Raw genomic sequence first — 19,531 nt, 5'->3', positions numbered from 1 at the left:
TTAAATTGCACACTTGTAGCATAAATAAGTAGACTTCGTTTATTATTTAGTAGAAACAGATTCTATTAACAAAGGAATACGTAGGGTGTGGGAAATTTGGAGGAGCTGAAATTGCTGTTCACTTCTTGTATTATCTCTAGCTTCTGCTGCTTCATTTCCTTTTAGAATGAAAAGGACTTAAAGTTGTGAAAATAATAGTTCTATACTAAAGGGGCATTTCTCAGGATGCTGCGTTGTCTATTTAATGCAACCACATGGGATGCTCAAAGAACACAAATGTATAAATTGGTAACTTCCCATGTTGTACTTTTCAGCCCTAGACAATCATAGTATTTGTAGAGTCCTTGGGGGAAAGGTATTGGGGGGCAGGGGCGGGGAAGCATATTTCTTTATTGGAACCACTCATCAAACAAAAAAGCAGAACAAAAAAGCTATCTGATCCCATACAGTAGATTCAAAGCATCCCTAACCTTGTCTTTTCCTGCAAGATAGGGACCATGTACCAATAGCTTTGACCTCCCCCGCTTTCTTCTTTTGAATTTCCTGTCCAAATGTAATTGGATTTTTTGGCTTGGAACCAAAGATATCTAAACTCAGACTGCCCCTTCTTCTGTCCTGGACAGGACATTTTATGGTGATACAGTTTTATTCCAGATAATTGATGAGTATTTAGTTATGAGGAAGGTGATGTCTCTTTCAATAATAAAAATTAAAACGATTTTATTTTAATAAGAAAAGAAGGAAAAATATACATAGAAAATTGGGATAAGAAAATGAAGAGAAAAACCAAGAAGTGATATTACAAAAGTTTTTCTTTTGTATTGTTGCTAAACTTAATATTTCAAAAGGGTCTAGGACTGTTCTCCTGCAACCCTTCGCCACCTCTTTTTCGCCCCCAGGTTTCCGTCCCCAGCCAATAACCTCTACCATCTCTCCTCTGCTGTTAGGACCCTATCTGTTTATGCTGTTCGAGAAATGAAGGAAATGGTAATAAATAAAAAGTAATAAGCATCATCACATGAAGTAGAAACTTGATATGTTATAGAAATTTGTTCTATTGTAATATGTATATGTGTTGTGTTGCTGTAAAGGTGTTTTCCTTTTGAGCATTTGGTTGTTGGGCATTTGTGGCACATGTGCCTCTGCGGAAGTATGTGCCTGCAGTCAGTTGTATCCTTCCAGCTAGGGTCCTAACAGCGGAGGCGAGATGGTAGAGGTTAATGGCTGGGGGTAGAAACCTGGGGGCGAAAAAGGGGAGGCGAAGGGTAGCAGAAGAACAGTCCTATTCCGTTTCAAAAGCAGAGGAAAAAATCAAGGTGCATAAAAGTGCATTTATTATGTTTTTCTTAGAACAATTAGCTGACCTCTACCTTGTTTATCATTATTTTAGGTCAGCGATGGCGAACCTTTTTTGGCTCGCGTGCCACAAGTGGGGGGAGCGCAGGGGGATTGTGTGCAGGTGTGCCGCACCCATAATGCAATGTGCGACCCCCCATGTGCATGCGCGCACAACGCGTGACACCCCCCCCCCATTTTTACATGCTTTTTTCGCCCTCCCCAGGCTCCTATAAAGCCTCTGGAGCCTGGGGAGGGCGAAAAGAGCCTCCCCCGCCCCCCGGAGGTCCTCCGGAGGCTTCAGGGACCGTCCGGAGGCTTCCCTGAAGCCTTCAGAGCGCTCAAAAGGATCCTCCGAGCAAACCGGAAGTGACTTCCGGGTTGCTCGGAGGATCGTTTTAAGCGCTCCGAAGGCGTCAGGGAAGCCTCCGGGTGGTCCCTGAAGCCTTCGGAACGCTTAAAACCACCCTCTGAGCAACCGACTTCCGGTTTGCTCGGAGGGTGGTTTTAAGCGCTCTGAAGGCGTCAGGGAAGCCTCCGGATGATCCCTGACGCCTCCGGAGGTCCTCTGGGAGGGCGGGGGAGGCTCTTTTTGCCCTCCCCAGGCTCCTATAAAGCCTCTGGAGCCTGGGGAGGGCGAAAAATGGCTTTTAAAAAGGTGAACTCAGCTGGCCAGCGCACGCATGCGCGCTGGCCAGCTGACAGGGCAGCGCCTCGCGTGCCCTGACAAATGGCTCCACGTGCCACCTGTGGCACGCGTGCCATAGGTTCACCATCACTGTTTTAGGTAGTAATTTATCAAATAAAAAACACAATGTGCAAAATTTGCAATTATCTTTGTATTTTGGTCAATTGTAAATTCAAAAAACAGATGAATTTGTGGTACAGAATCATTTCTCAAGTGAAGCCACTTAGTGAAACAGAATCTTTATAATTGGCATTATATCTTTGGAAAATATAGCTGATGTGAAAATGCTAAATTTATATAATGTGCTCTGTATGTAGGGTGTTTGCAATTCATAGCATCTATTTCTTAATCAAGCTTATAATTAATATTTCATAACTGGAAATACTTGTTGAAATCCACTGTATTTGCTGCTGGACTCGGATAGCGAGGGATCATTTGAGTCTGCCCTGGATGATGTGGAAGATCCTGTGCAGGTTGCAGATTCAGAGCAGGGACCAGAGGGGCTGGTTGGCCACCAGGAGGCACCTGAGGCATGGAGTAGTGGGGAGGATCAAAGGCAGTCAGTCCCTGATGCTAGAGTGAGAAGGGCTGAGAAACGAAAGCAGCAGCTTCGTAGGCAGGCTCACAGACAATAATTAGCACATGTGGTTGTAGATTGGCCTCTCCCAAGAGAGCTTATAGGTGAGGCGTTGGGAGCGGAAATTTGCAGGAAACAACTGTTCGAAATTAGCAGTGAAGAAAGTCGATGTCTTAGAGGCGTGTTTGAATATCTGGTTTGTTTTTCTTGTATTTTGAGTTATCTGGGCCCTCGGCCCAAGGGTTTGTTATCTTGCAATTAAACAGTGGCAAGCAGCCAAGCCTGTGTTTTGGCTTGTTCACAGGAGTGGAGAGAGGGGGGTCAGAACAAACTCTTATTAATTGTATTAATCAATGTGCTCATTGGACAGTGGGGGGTTATAAAAATGACTTTATATCCAAGGTGGTCCCATATCTACAAAACATATGAAAAGAAAAATCTGATTTTTTTTTGGTTAAGTATCTATAAACAGGCAGGTGCAAAATTTATCCTCAGGGAAAGACAAAGAATATTTCACAGGTTTTTGATCTATGATGTAAAAGGTACATGAGTTAGAAAATATGATTGCGGAATGGCTGGGAATGGGGTTGCTCAAGCACTTTATGTAAACACTGATAGTCCTTAACTTACAACCACTTGCTTAGCAACTGTTCAAAGCTATAGTGGTGCTGAAAAAAGTGATTTAAAATTGGTCTTCAAACTTATGAATTTTGCAGAATCCCTGCAGTCGTGTGCTCAGAATTCAGGCACTTAGCAACCATCATGTATTTATGATGGTTGCAGTGTCCTGGGATCAAATGATTGCCATTTATGACCTCTTCAACTTGCTTCCAACAAGCAAAGTTAGTGTAGGAAACTGGATTCACTTAACAACCATGGCAGTTTGCTTAACAACTGTGATAAAATAGGTCATAAAATTGGGTACAAATCATTTAATGACTGCCCCATTTAGCAATAGAAGTTCTGATCCTAATTGTGGTTGTAAGTTGATGATTACCTGTATAGTTTTAATAGGTTGTAGTAATGGTATTGCGAAGTTTCCAAAGGATGACCTAAATAATTTGCGAGCCTCGAGACAAAGTTCAAAATAAATCCATTCATTTATTAGGATCAACATTTTGGCATGTTCTTCTGTGGAGCCGAAACTGATTGGCGCTTAATTGCATTTGAACTTTACCCCTGTATCCCCTCCCCTCTGTTTGTGTCATAAATCACATCCACCAAGAAGGTGCCTACGGCAGGCTATGAACATGCGCATTTCACACACCAGCTGTAGGAATATGAGACCTGACTGTGGCCAAAGGTATGCATGGAATTCTCCTCCCTTCCTCCCTTTTTTTATGTCAACTTGATAGTAGTCATGGAAATGCTTTACAAGTTGACAGATACATGGTTGGTACAACTAAAGAAAAATTTGTAGATCTTTGATACCCGACTTATGGAGGTGGATTAGGTTAGTTAAATCAGATTTAAACTCATGACTTGGAATCAGAGTTTCTCAAGCAATTTCTTTTTGCATAAAAAGTTTGGAGATGAGGTCAGTGGCTGTGGGAGGTGAAGGGCCCGACGAGGCGAGGCCCCTTCAATGTGAGCGATGTTGAGTTGGCCACACCCATCCAGTCCCATGATCACCTAACCATGCCCACCCAGTCAAATGACCTTCTGGCCACGCCCACAGAACCCATAGTAAAAATATTTGAATACCACCACCACCACCACCACCAATTTCTGCATGTTAATAATAAAAAAATTGAGATTTTGTTTTTAAATTTTATTTATGTTATCTATGTGCTTCGCTTTTAGCGAATGCACTGTTGCAAGAACTGAAGGACCAAGTTAGGGATAGATCATCGAGAAGAATATATTTATGGCTGCTAAGAGTCATCAATTACTTGGCATCAATAATCTATCATTAATCTATCAATTAATTAATGTAAGTAGTATAGAAATGAAAGCATTTTCTTACACCCTACAAATAATTAGCCCACAAAGTAACTATAATTTTGCTGACATTTGATAATTTTTCCATAATGTATGTATGTATGTATGTATGTATGTATGTATGTATGTATATGTATGCATATATATATATATATATATATATATATATATATATATATATATATATATATATATATATATATATATATATATATATATATATATATATATATATATATATATAATTGGTTACATTAACAAATGAAGTTTCCTAAACTTCATAGACAAATGAAGTTTCCTAAAAATGCACAATTAAAATAATTTGACATATAAAACCGAATGCCTTTGGAATTTTTCACTATCCTACATTTTAAGGCACAACTAAATTATTTAAGATAGCAGCAATATATGTTGATTTATATTTTATCTCAATATTCAATGTGATTAATTAAAATAATTATGAATTCTCTCTTGCTGTGGAAGCTACAGCAGAATGTTAAATGTATCTTAATGCAAACATCACTGAACAAAAATACCAATTTACCTTCAGTTTTTCAAGATGATCCTGCAGTGAGTCAATGAGCAAATCCCCAACTGGCTGCCAAGACTCTTTGACCATTTCTGCCTGATGCAGCTTTAGATTGAAATCATCCATTGCCTCATGAAGCTCTTGTAGTCGTTCAAGGGCTTCATCAATCTTTTTTTGCCAGTCGGCAGATTGTAAATTCAATTTATCCCATTCTGTTTTAACATCATCTGCCTGCTTCTTTAGGAGTCGAGTCACATACTGGACTCTTTCACCCGGAGACAGCTCTAAAAGCGAAGCACATAGATAACATAAATAAAATTTAAAAACAAAATCTCATTTTTTTTATTATTAACAGGCAAAAATTAACACCAAAAAACTAAATAACTTATAATTGACTTCAGGAGGAAGAGAGATGTATATTTACCATTGTACTGACTTCAGGAGGAAGAGAGATGTATATTTACCATTGTACATAAATGGTGAGGAGGTGGAGAGAGTTGGTAGTTTTATATTTCTGGGCATTTATATCTCGGAGAACCTCTCATGGACCATGATTGCTAACATGCTTGTGAAGAAGGCACAGAAGAGGCTGTACTTCCTGAGAATGCTAAGGAAGATAAATCTATCTCAGCATCTACTTCTGTCCTACTATCACAGCACTATTGAGAGTGTCCTGACATATGGCATTCTTGCATGGTATGGGAATAGCTCTGTAGCGGACAAAAAAGCTCTACAGAGAATCAGTAAAACTGGCCAGAATATCACCAGGCTCCAGCTACCAGCCCTGGATGACATCTTTACATCTTGCTGTTTGAGGAAGTTGCATAACATTCTCAGAGACTCTCCTCATCCTGCTTACAATCTATTTAGACTGTTACCTTCTGGCAGAAGATGCAGAACAATTAAAACTAAGACCACACGTCTTCTGAATAGTTTTTATCCCAGAGCAATAATTGTACTCAACAATGAACTAAAGGGCCACTATCAGTGAGCTATTGGACAGCACTACTTAGTCTGTTGTATGGATGTTTGGATGGTTTATGGGCGGGGTAGTTTTTGGTGGTAGTGGGGTGTTTGGGGATTGTTATGTGTTGTGATCCAGCAGGATCCTTTGCAGCTGTTGAGCGACTCAGATAGCGATGACCCCTATGAGTCGGCTATGGAGGAGGTGGAGGACCCTGGGCAGGGTTCAGATACAGAGCAGGGACCAGAGAGGCTGGTGGCCACCAGGGGGCGCCTGAGGCATGGAGCAGTGGGGAAGACCAGAGGGAGTTTGTCTCTGATGCCAGATTAAGACGGGTGGAGAAACGAAGGCAACAGCTGCTCCGGAAACAAGCTCATAAAAGATAACGAAGCTCAGGTGGTTGGGGCATGGCCCCTCCCAAGAGCTTATATAAACAGAGATTTTGGGAGGAGAATTCTTACAGGACACAACCGTTTAAAGTAATCTGCAGTATGTCTGGTCTGAACTGTTTTGGATTCCTGTTTGTAACATGCTAGAGAAGCTGTTAACTTTATCTGTCAGAGTCTGGGTTGCTGCCATAGTTCTTATCTGTGGGTTCGTGTTTGAGCTTTCAGCCACCAAGATTGTAGTCCTGTTATTAAAGTGTGGCATCCAGCTAAGCCTGTGTCGGCATTCATTACTGGACGGATGGGGGTCAGAACAGTTATGTGTGTTGGGCCTGATGTGTTATGTGAATTTCGTTATATGTGTAAACTGTGTATATACATACAATGACAATAAAGTAAAGCAAAATATTTGTGTTATATCCGTGGCACTGGCTCAAATTGAGTAGTATCATGCGGTTGTATCAGTGGCATCAAGTCCACCTGAGTGGCATTATGGTCACCTATTTCCATATACTTCAAACAATATTAGATTAGGAGACGAAAGGAAGTGCTCCAGCTGGACAGACGTGGGAGATGTGGGCTCTTAAGAGTCTCACATGAACCCTGTCTGACAAACCATATGCGAAGATTCTTCTGAATCTGAGCCCTCACTGAAGGTGGAGGCGAAGAAGGGCAGTGTCTCATCAGACCCTCAGAGAAGCAACTGATCTCTCGTGGGTTAGACATTTGCCTATGAATCGGAGTTGGGGTGGCAGCCATCACGGCTGACAAGATGCTGGACTTTTTGTCAAAATAAGTTTGGAACAGGCGGAGACGGGGAGAAATAACAGACCTGGTAAGAGAATTTATCTAACCCACAACTATAAATTAAAACTGGAAAAGGCAAAGGAATTTGGAGAACATAAATAATACTGATGGTCAGATCGGGACTTTTTCTTCTTAAAAGAAAAGCAAGAAAGGAAGGTGGAAGGTTGTAACACCAGCCCCCTGGAAGTTCTTTGTCTGCGCTTTGAATAGAAGAACACAAAACAAAGCATCTACAAACCCATATAATTATAAACGCTAAATTTGGTTTTGGATCTTAAACAGGAACCAATATTTTTACTTTGTTTGAATTCCTTCCAGCTAAAATAATCAAGAAAAAAAGCACATCTTCTTTTGAACCCACTCAATATAAACTCTAATTTGGTCTCAGCTATCAAATAGAAACCAAATATTTTGATCTCTTTTTCTCTGATAATGGATAATCCAACCTTGACTGTGTGAGAAGTTTCAACTAATCAACTACTATAAACAGTGACGTGCGGTGAGGTTAACAGCTGGTGAGGCTGGTGACGTCATCAGGAAGGCGGGGAATGGGACCACGTGTGCTGGAGGCAGAGGCTGCCTCAGCCTCCAGCACACGTGATCCCATTCCCTGCCTTCCTGAGCGTGCTCCGCCGGCTCGCGCTCCGCAGTCCTCGAAAGCGACTGGGGAACGACAAGAACCTTCCTGCCTCTGCTGGACTTTGCGCAAGTCCAGCAGAGGCAGGAAGGTTCTCGTTCCCCAGTCTCTTTCGTGGCTTCGTCATCCGGGAGCGCTGACAACATTTCTGCCTCCGCAGCTTGCAGGCGCGGACGGACGGAGGTAGCCAGAGTGGCGCCGAGGCATTCCGGCGGGCGAGCGACCGAGGATCAGGCTGCCTGATCCTCCATCGCTCGCTTGCTCGCTTGCTCTTCCGTCCGCCCGGACCGCCTCGGCGCCGCTCTGGCTACATCTGTCCGGCCGCGCCCGGGAGCTGCGGAGGCAGAAATGTTGTCGGCGCTCCCAGATGACAAAGCCATGAAAGCGACTGGGGAACCCCAGTCGCTTTCGTGGCTTCGTCATCTGGGAGCGCCGACAACATTTCTGCCTCTGCAGCTCCCGGGCGCGGACGGACGGATGTATATAATATTATAATATTATATATATATAGTATATAATATTATATACTATTATTTCATGAAGAGAGGTGAGGCTCTGCCTCCCTTGCCTCCCCTGACCGCACGTCCCTGACTATAAATCAGAAGCTGCAAGAGCAGGAGACATGATATTGTTAGGGATGTAACCCTAGGCTTGGCTTGTCAATGTATATAAGATATGATTACTTTACTGTTACTTTAAATGATTCACAGATGTAATTGGCTTGTTACCTCAAGCAGCTATAAGAGGGAGCCAGAATGGCTGTTAGCTCTCTGTTTTGTTAGAAGCTGATCAGGTGTATTTTGAGGTATTGTGGTTTGCTACTGTTTAGCTATATGTTGTGTGTTAGAATGACTATTTTTGATAACTGAATTACTGAACCATGTATGACTTGGACTGTTAATTGGACTCTGAATACTTCTATATTTCTACATAGTAAACTACTATATTTTTATACTATTCAGTGTCTCTGTATGCTGGTTTGTGCGTGTTCTACCATATCACTCTCATTACGCTTCTCTGCATACTCGCTCTTCTAACGGGGAGCTTAATTACTTAACACTGGTTATGGGCTCAGAGTCTACCAGATGTAGCTAAAGAGAGAGTTGGTGTTGATACGCAATACCGTATACAGATAGCTGTTTAGTTATAAGTGTTTACTATTATGGAGAAGATGGCACATGCACCATGAGCAAATTTATCATTGATAACCCGGTTGGATGGAACAAACTATGTTTCCTGGTCAATGAAGTGCAGCCTACTTCTGCGTACTGAAGGATTGTGGGATGCTGTACAGAATCCACCGGACGTGACTTCTTGGAATCCAGATGACGAGGATGATGCCAAGAAGATAGCAGAGTTTCAAAGATGCAATGAACGAGCATTGTGTATAATTGGTCTAATGTTGACTGACCAACAGTTAGTTCATATTTGTGGGTTAAGCAGCTTTGGCTGATCAGAGACAGAAGGTAACAGGGGGAAGAATTATTACAGAGATAAGAATTGGACAAATGCTAAAGGTTTTTTTTCTTCTCTCTTTTTTCTTCCCTCCTTCATCGTTTTATTTTATTGCAAAGATTAAGATGGCCCCGGCTTCACTTCCGGTCCCACAGTAGCTAAAATTTAAGGTGGACCAGAACCTCAAAATAAGACTTTGTATAACTAACTGAAATATTGGAACTGAATATTAAGGAAGAACAAAAGACCAAGATGGCTCCCACCGTTCTCCCCTATAACAGTGGATGTGAACAAATTTAAGATGGACCAGAACTTTGAACTGTATAGCTAATTCTAACTTTGGAACTGGACATCATGGAAAGCTGGGAATGTGAAGAATTGTGTGATATTATAAAAAGGCGGGAAAGGGGAGCAACATAAGGACGGAGTAGAAATGGAGGGAAACAAAAGGCAGACAAAAGAGGTTGAGGCTGCTAGTGGTATAAGGAAAATTGAAGGGGAAGGTTTTGCCCCAACAAAGAGAAATAAAAAACATCCTTTTGGTGGTGGCTTAGGGAAAGTTGGGGAGAGTAGTGTGCTGAAGCAAAGAGAAGGGAGAGAGCAGGAGCAGAGATGTGGGACAAACAACTTACTAGAAAAAAATCAGATAACCAGGAATTTTTATCTGGGAGAATATAAAACTAAGATAAAGGTTTTATCTCTAAATATGACAACAAAATGGAGTTGCTAATTGATTGAATGCAATAATGGAAAGATAATTAAGCAAAGGTTGAAATATATGGAATATAGATAAATATGATATTGATTTTGATGTGGGGAGGTTATAAAAAACATGACAATAAAATGGAGTTGCTAACTGGCTGAATATAATAATGGAAAGACAACTAAACAAAAGCCAAAATTTATGGAATGTGGATAAATATGAAACTGACATGGGGAGGTTGTAAAGCAGAGGTTTGCTATTCACTTTTATACATGATAATTAAACTGAGTGGCAAATTGACTGGAAACGGCAACAGAAGGATAACTAAGCATGGGTTAAAATAAATGAAACATGGATACACATAGAACTTTTAAGATGATGAAATACAGCGAGATGTTTAGATTAAGGGAGCTGAAATGAATATTGAACAGCAAGGTTTGCCATTCACAGACAGCTAAAGGTAACCTAATCCAAGACATAGAAAAATTGGAGAGGAAACATGAAATACACTTATAATGGGAAACTATTGAGACTTAAAGGCAGAATCACAAACTGGGAGCGCGTAAGGATGTATAATTATATAAAGATAATGTTGAGAATAGTTGGGAACTGTAACCAGATCTATATCTTGACCAAAATTAGGCTGGGGGTGGATAAAAGTACAATGACTATATATGTACACTGCTTGGTTCTATTTTTACTTTATATGTTTAAAATTAAATATGTATATTGAAAAGGAACTATAAATACTATCAACATAAAATGGAGCTTGCTCAGAAGCTGAAATACACCAAGCAAATGAGATGAAGAGTGGGAAGAAAAGGAGAGAGGTAGGGGAAGGAGAGAGGGATAGCGGAGAGGGTAGGAGGGGGGAAGGGGAAGAGAGAAATGAGGAGTGGAAAGGGGAGAGAAGGAGTAGGAGAGAGAAAGGGGAAGTAGAGAAGAGGAGGACGACAGAGAGAAGAAAGGAGGTAGGGAGTGGGATGAGAGAGGGAGAAGAAAGTGAACGCAAAAATATAGTTTATGGAGAACAGAAGAGCCAATAACTGGGTTTTTTTTCTTTTTCTTTTGGGGAGTTGATTAGTTGGATTAGAAATATAAAGTATAAGCTTATTTTAATTTTATATGTTTTATTCCTGATTCTAGAACCTTCTCTATGCCAAGGAATACAGATTTAGAATAATGATCAATGAATTACACATAATTGTACCTGATATTGCTATTCTCATAAATCTGCAAATTGATTACTATTTACATTCTGTGTATTCTCCTTATTCTTGTCATATTAAACTTGCAAAGATTTAGAGAGATCCAATAAGAATGGATATATATATATATATATTTTTAGCCACTGCTGCTGCTTTTTTCTGGAAGATTATTATTGCTCTCTAGCATTTACCTCTCGGTTCCTGGTAAAACTTCTCCAGTCCTTCCAGAGGCTTTTCTGATATGAACATTCCGGCTGTTTCAAGTGCATTCAAGATAACAGGGTCTTTTGTTTTTAGTTCCCTCTTAAAGGCCTACATAAGAAAACAGTAAAAATATAAACTGACATTTAAGTTGTTTTCATATCCTGATTATATATTTTCCTTTTGTCATTGAATGAAAAAGCAAAGAAAGGTTAAATGTTTTCATGTTCTTTTTAGTAAGTGAAAAGTAAAATTAAAAAATACCAAGATAGTTTGGTTAAATACATCCTTCCCAAAGACTTATGTTCTGGATTCAATCTTATCTGGCACATTGTATTCACTTGCCTAAACATTTACCACCCCCACCCCCAAAATAATAGTTCTCACTCCCTGGTCAAAGCATTTACTACTGATTCGGATTCTATCCCTGCCTGCAATTTCCTTGCACCTTAACAACAGAAATGGAAGGGATGGAGTAGAAGCTTAGGGGGGTGTTGTTGTTGGGAGGGGCTGAGGAATCAAGCAAGCCAGCTGGGCCCTATGAAAGTTCGTTCACTTCAAAGTCTTGTTATGGGAACTCTTTGAACAGCACAGACTGTTTTTTAAAACACAAATAAAGTGTTGGATTGGCAAACAATGGACAGTGGGAGGCCACAAGGGGATCTTTACCGATGCACCTTTAGAATTGGCTTTACTTCATCTGTACCTATATGGATGTCAGTAAAATTATACTTTTGACAAAATTATGTGCCAGGAGTTTCCCCCCGCCCTTCATATGCTAATAGGATAGTTGACACTACAAGATAAATAACCAACAGACATTCTTAAAACTTAAATATGTAAAGCTCAGGGGTGAGTTCCTGTACCGGTTGGTACCGGCTCATTGCGCACACGCTTTGCAAAATGTATTTTTACATACTATACAAAATGTATCTTTAGGGTAACGCACAGTTTTGGTAAGAAGTCTGTTATTCAAGTTGAAAATCAAATTAAAATGAGTTCAGATAGTTAGTATCAAATCAATTACAAGTAAAACTGTGCCTTTTCAATCAGTTTTCTTAGAAATTATTTGAGTTGACCTGTAACTGCACATCTATTCCAGATCTTCTCCTTTAAACAGATTGGGTGGGGGAATACATACCAATTGCTAGAGATATTTATTACATCCATTAAACATGTGGTCAAGTTCTACTTTGACATATTTATCAGCTAGGAAGGTTTAAATAATGAATAATTTATTTTTTTCAAGATTATATTATCAACATAAAACCTGGGAAAATCAGTTAATAGTTTTCAAATTTTTATGTTTTTATATCTACTTCCAGATTTTTTTTAAATCATACCCTATGGATATCTTTCTGCTTTTGTACAGTGGGAAGATCATCACCAATTGGTGCCTGTTGCTTAAGCTCATCTTCTTTCAACTGCAGCCATGCCAGAAGTTCCTGAAGAGAAAGGTGTAGACGTCTCCACTGATCAGAACTGGCTTCTAGATGAGACCTGAAAAAGAGGTTCAGTTTCTGTGTTACAAATATTACCAAAAGCAATATCTTCCTTGATTCATATATATGCAAAATAAAGACAATATGAAAAAGATGATTTCCAGTAAACCAGTAGTAAGGCACAATGTGAAATCAGAACTTTTACTATTTCTTTCCCCTCCATTTTTCTGAACTCATTTGAACATTTCTTAAAAGTTAAAATATAAGCTATATAATAGATATGTTTCATTTCCTTCCTTCCTTCCTTCCTTCCTTCCTTCCTTCCTTCCTTCCTTCCTTCCTTCCTTCCTTCCTTCCTCCCTCCCTCCCTCCCTCCCTCCCTCCCTCCCAAAAGTCACAAATATTGAGTACAATGTTAAAAACGTAATGAGTACTGAGTACAAAGTATAAAAAATTAATATAAAATTCTGCAAACGTTATGCTCCATCTCTATTAAGATCAGCATAAACTAGCTTAAAAATTGCTGAAAGCTGCCCAACACTGTTATCTGGATGTCAAATGTTTACAGAGAAGGAGCTAGCCACACTTCATTTGTGGGGTAAAACTTTTTATTATTTTGAAAGGGTGAGACTTTCAAGAAAAACAAAAACAAAAACAAAGGATCTTAAAAGAAGCCACTATTGTGAATTTTTCTTCAAAGCCAAATATCTACATTCAAAAGTTTAGCTTTTCAGACTCTGAGCACTGTACCCTTTGTGACTATCTTTCAAAATGGAGAGCTTGAATTACACAACAGATGTTAGAAGGCAAATGCAGTTCAAAAGTGGTGAATGGAAAGAAAGTATATCAGGATTGACAAATTGATCTCTTAAGAATTTGCAGTAAGAATACTGATTCTCACATTCAAAATGTATAACTACGAACATTTAATTTTCATAATCAGTAGCTGAAAAATAACTTGGGAGAATACAAAACAAATTGTAGGTGTTCATATGAAAGTATTTATGAGTTTAGTTCAGCTGTTCAGATGTTAACCTGAATTACAGTAGATGCTGAGAGGTATTTTGTCCGTAATTCTCATTGTAGTTTTGTCCAGCTTGATGACTAAATTAATTCATTTCTGAATTCACTTAACTTCTCTAGGTGTAACGGTTCCTCTCCTAACTTAAGAAAGTGAAGACTCTTGAATATTTCAAAAGGAACCTTTTATTAAGAAGAATGGAAACCATTAAGTTCAAAGCAAAATCTGAATCCTCTTAGGCAATGCAAATAGAATTAAAGCAGTAAAGACCCCTCCCATTAGTTAGAATGCAGATTTTAGCCAATACACAAGTGTGGAGATGTTTCCTTTATCAACTGCTCTGAGAGCTGAATAAACATACATTCTCATGGCTATCTTCCATTAGACATTAAAGTGAAACATCCCACATGGCCACCACGAACACTTTAGCGCCAGGAAACCAGTTGTAAAATATCAGTTGCCACAGACATTGCTAATAAATTGACTTTAAGGCCCATCTCCTCTCAACTGAATGGCAGTATCACTTTTAGGGATCTGATACTGGGCTATATTCGCATAGCATTTTAAAACTTACACATATACATGTACCTTACCAATGTCCAAACTTAGCATATTGTGTGAATGCATCTTTCATTATACAATGAACAGGACAGTAAGCTGGTCCAGAATATTGTGTGAATGTAGGCAATGTAACTATTGTGTCCACTCTCCAATCTATAGATAAATAAGTGTGTGTGTATGCATGCATGCGTGGTTGTGTGTAATAACAACTGTATGCCTTTTAATTGTGTTTCTCTCTTTAAAAAAATAGTTTTTATTGAACATTTTCAAGTTTAAAAACCACAGGTAAAAAAGAACAAAGAAAAAGAAAAAACAAGAAAAATACAAAAACAAATACAAAACAGATAAAAACACAAACAGCATAACAATATAATATAATTTTACAGTTTCCCATATCAGCATGTATATTCTGCTTTTGTATTGTTTACTATTCAATTATTGCCTTCTCATAGTTCTAATACTAATGTAATAATTATATCGTAATATAATATTATAATTATGTTTCTTACATGGGTTGGCTATAATAAATGTCTTATTATACTTCCTCTTTCTGTAGAATGAGAACATTGCTTTAATGTTTAATTCAAGAAATAAAGGCAACCATGATAAACTATGGTTACTATTTTCAATTTGCTTAATAGCAGTGGTATCAAAATTGGGTATCAAAATTACAGCAAAGAAATTATTAAAAAACTCCTTTATTAAACATCCTCTGACTCATATGTTGTTTTTCTTTTTTGTCTATGAAGTTCAAGGGATAGAAACAGCTATGAAGATTTCAATGATCCCTTTTTTATATACATAGAGAAAATAATTTTCTTTTCACTTCAAACATTAGTATTTTCCCGATTCACATATTTCATTTATTTTTAATAATAAATGTTATAAAAATGATTTATGTCATGCAAAAAAAAAAGAGCTGAAAAGGGTTGAGAGCAAACAAAAGTGATTCAAACAATACTCTCTCTACACTGCAGTTTTTAAAATTTTCTCTAATAATGCCCTTTATTATTATGAACTTGTGCAGAACGACTTTCTTTTCCCCAGTAAGACATCAGCTTTCTAACCCAAAATTGGATTTAGAGACCTAAATTTATATAAAAAATTAAGGAACATTTATGATAGTTACAATTAGTTTTCCTCAAATTATTGTCCATTCTCCTAATTGTAACTATCATAAATAAATATTCCCAGTTAAATGAAAATTTATTATATATGAATTCCAAAACAATTATATATGATTCAAATATGCTATTTATATCAGAGAAAGAACATCATATAAACAGAATGTCCTCGGAAATTTGCTTTGCTTCTTTTGAAATTTGCTTTAATTGTAATTCTTCTGAAATTAATTTAGCATGGGCTACACGTTTACCTATTACACTGTACAAAACCATAGTTATAAAGTAATAATTTCAGCAAAACCATTGTGACTAGGTGATCAGAATTAATTTCTTTTTATGCAAATATTAATATAGAGAAAATCATCAATATTGTGTGTCCTAAGATTCTCTTATGAGCAGATAATGTAGCAGATAATTCTAAAGTAATGGAGTAATCTAGTATGTTCTCATTGATTAAATTGTCCAGCCATTTTAGTCCAATTAGAATAAAAGACTAAGGGTACGTAGAATGAGGTTTATATAGGTAGGTGGGTTGCAAGAATACTTCTGTTTTCACTTCAGTTTCTGCTTCCCAACTGTTGCTATTTTAGCCCTACCTGATATTTAAAGATTTTTTCTGAAGTTCACTCCATCGGAAGTTCATGTTATCCAGGCGTCTCTGCAACAAGGCACCATCATCAGAATCTTCAAGTGATCTCAAGATTTTCTGCCCATTTTCATCCAAGCTATGGAAGATATCTGTATGGGTTTCAATTTCTTTTTGAAGCTCCTATAAAGAAACATAAAAGATATATATGAATTTGGCATTTGCTTGAGCTTTGTTAATAAACAATTTTAATACATGAAATTTAATATATAAAATACATGAAATTACTGAAAGGCTGATCTTGTGATTTCTTAAGTTTTTGCCTGAACCTTTTCAGTTAGTCATTTTCTATTGCAGCATTGAAATGAGAAAAATGCTAGTTCGAGACCAGTTGAAATTTAAGTCTTAATTATTTTAGAATTTGTTCCCAACATAAATAAAAATTGTACTCAAAATTGTAATATAATTTGCTAGTTTCCTTCTATATGCTATGATGTGTTCCATTATCATGCTAGTTACAATAATGGGAAGTTCGTACATCTTAAATACATGCAATATTAGAGACACAATCACACTATAACCTGTGCCAAAGATGAAAAAAAAAGGTTCTCTTTGTTGGTTACAATTAAGCATCAAAATCTTAGCCAATCTAACCTTTACATGGTATGTCTTCTTGTGTAACATTTTCAACTTGAAGCGGAGGCTTCACCAATCTTGAAGCACTGAAATCTCAGGAAAAGTAAGCAACTGAATAGCACACTTTAAAATGTCAAGTTCAGTAAAATTCCACAGACAAAATGCATTTCACAGTACAGTCCACAACACTCAACTGTAATAAACAGCCACTTTGTACTATGTCAAAATATCAGCCAGGCCATGGCTGTAGGAGGAATGGAGAACAGTAAAGGGACCCAGAATACAAAACTGTCAGCTTATGTAGAATTGCCAACTTTCCTTATCACTGTGGAAATTCAGGCCAGAAACTTTTGAAGATTCATGTTTCCCACTCATTTTTAGGAAGGCACTGACTGCCAATGGAACATTCTTTAGAAAGCCAGCTGCTTGTTGCTAGCATTCTTTCCTGCCTACATCCTGAATAGACTCTCTGTGTATTATCTGTCCTGCTCTTTGCAGTTAGAATAGTATATTTTAGTCACATCAACATTCAGATTTTATTCTGAACTTTATTCTTTATCTTGTCTCCTGATTAGAATTGTCTTATACACAAATTTATGTACAAATAATAATAAAATATTTATTTTTTAATTAGAAGATAACAACTGAAGCTTGAAGCTATCATGCCAATGAAATGTCCTGAACAAATGGTAATCTGTCTGTCAGGGTTCCGAGTAACACCCCCAACAAAAGAAGACTCTGAGGCTTGAAATTCCTCAAAGTTCCATTTTATTAAAGATGTCATACTGGCACATCTGGGAAAACCCAAATCTGAAAGCTTCCAGGTTTTCCCCACCCAAAAGAAAGTTCAAACACCTACCCAGCCCCCACATGTCCATCACATGGTCCAGTGACGTGCGGTGAGGGTTATGGCTGGGGAGGCTGGTGATGTCATCAGGAAGGCGGGGAATGGGACCACGTGTGCAGCACACGTGGTCCCATTCTCCGCCTTCCTGAGTGAACATTAAGGGGACCGTGGAGTGCACTGATCCGCGTAGCATTGCTTCCTCCACCTGCGCCAGTCCCTCCCCCCCCACTCCTTCAAGGTCACCCACCAACCCAAAGCCCGATCCCCAGCTCCCTCGGGCAAGGCTTGATCGGGATGAATGGGAAAGCAACGAAAGGGGCTGCGCTTTCACCCTGCTCAAGCCTTGCCACCTGCAGGCACCACCCGCCCTCGCTGCCCCTTTCGTTGCTTTCCCACCCGCCTCTAAGGCGCGCCAAAGCCTCCTTCGTCCCCCCCAGCGCGCGCCCTTTTTATTTCCCATGACACCCCCTCCAATTTCAGGAAAGCTTTCCCCATTGCCTGCAGGTTGAGGGGGGCGGCTCCTCTCCCCCCACTCCTTCCGTCCCTGCCTCTCTCCTCAGCCCCAAAGCTCCGTCCGCGTGACTCACTTCCAAGGTGGTGGCTGGAGAGGCGCGCAAGAACGGCGAGCGGTTTCCCACCAAAGCGGCGTTCTGCGCGCAAGAAGGTGCTGCCAGAGGACAAAGGGACGCAAACACACATCTACCCAACTATCTTTTCCAGCTACCTAGCGCTCTTTTCCACCGATCGCGCATGTTGTGCGCGCAAGAAGGAAAAGTCTGCGGCGAAGCCCTTGTCGCCCCGAGCTCTTGTTTGCACTTCCCCCCCTTTTTCTTCGCTCCATCCCGCTCCGGCTCTGGAAGGGCCAGCGAGGTTGGCTCCATCCGAGATCGAGAGGGAGGAGAGGAGGGGGTAGCTGCGGGCTACCTTCCGGCCAAATGCGCACGAAAAGCGTGCGCGATCGGTGGAAAAGAGCACTAGGTAGATGCGTGTTTGCGTGCCTCTCTCCTCAGCCCCAAAACTCCGTCCACGCGACTCACTTCCAAGGCGGTGGCTGGAGAGGAGCGCAAGAACGGCGAGCGGTTTCCCACCAAAGCGGCGTTGTGCGCGCAAGAAGGCGCTGCCGGAGGACAAAGGCATGCAAACACGCATCTACCCAGCTGTCTTTTCCAGCTACCTAGCGCTCTTTTCCACCGATCGCGCACATTGTGCGCGCAAGAAGGAAAAGTTCGTGGCGAAGCCCTTGTCGCCCCGAGCTCTTGTTTGCACTTCCCCCCCTTTTTCTTCGCTCCATCCCGCTCCGGCTCTGGAAGCGCCAGCGAGGTTGGCTCCAGCCGAGATCGAGAGGGAGGAGAGGAGGGGGTAGCTGCGGGCTACCTTCCGGCCAAATGCGCACGAAAAGCGTGCGCGATTGGTGGAAAAGAGTGCTAGGTAGCTGGAAAAGACAGCTGGGTAGATGCGTGTTTGCGTGCCTTTATCCTCCGGCAGCGCCTTCTTGCGCGCATAACGCCGCTTTGGTGGGAAACTGCTCACCGTTCTTGCGTGCCTCTCCAGCCACCGCCTTGGAAGTGAGTCGCGCGGACGGAGCTTTGGGGCTGAGGAGAGAGGCACGCAAACACGCATCTACCCAGTTGTCTTTTCCAGCTACCTAGCGCTCTTTTCCACCGATCGCGCACGCTTTTCATGCGCATTTGGCCGGAAGGTAGCCCGCAGCTACCCCCTCCTCTCCTCCCTCTTGATCTCGGCTGGAGCCAACCTCGCCGGCCCTTCCAGAGCCGGAGCGGGATGGAGCGAAGAAAAAGGGGGGGAAGTGCAAACAAGAGCTCGGGGCGACAAGGGCTTCGCCGCGGACTTTTCCTTCTTGCGCTCACAATGTGCGCGATCGG

General features: G+C 40.3%; 1 protein-coding gene across 2 annotated transcripts in view; it reads right to left on the bottom strand.

The window, feature by feature from the left end:
- The window catches only part of DMD (dystrophin), a 1,188,090-nt gene that overhangs the window by 318,958 nt on the left and 849,601 nt on the right, over positions 1 to 19,531 (bottom strand). For both annotated transcript variants that reach the window (XM_081951523.1, XM_081951524.1), the window contains exons 55-58: positions 16,176 to 16,348; positions 12,775 to 12,931; positions 11,422 to 11,542; positions 5,086 to 5,354 (exon numbers count right to left, since the gene is read on the bottom strand). In XM_081951523.1, coding sequence (XP_081807649.1) covers positions 5,086 to 5,354; positions 11,422 to 11,542; positions 12,775 to 12,931; positions 16,176 to 16,348 — 720 coding nt within the window. The remainder of the gene's footprint in view (positions 1 to 5,085; positions 5,355 to 11,421; positions 11,543 to 12,774; positions 12,932 to 16,175; positions 16,349 to 19,531) is intronic.

This window comes from Natrix helvetica (genome assembly GCF_964273705.1).
Source record: "Natrix helvetica genome assembly, chromosome: 4".
Classification (NCBI taxonomy): Eukaryota; Metazoa; Chordata; class Lepidosauria; order Squamata; family Natricidae; genus Natrix; species Natrix helvetica.
This window is presented reverse-complemented; position numbering and strand designations above follow the sequence as displayed.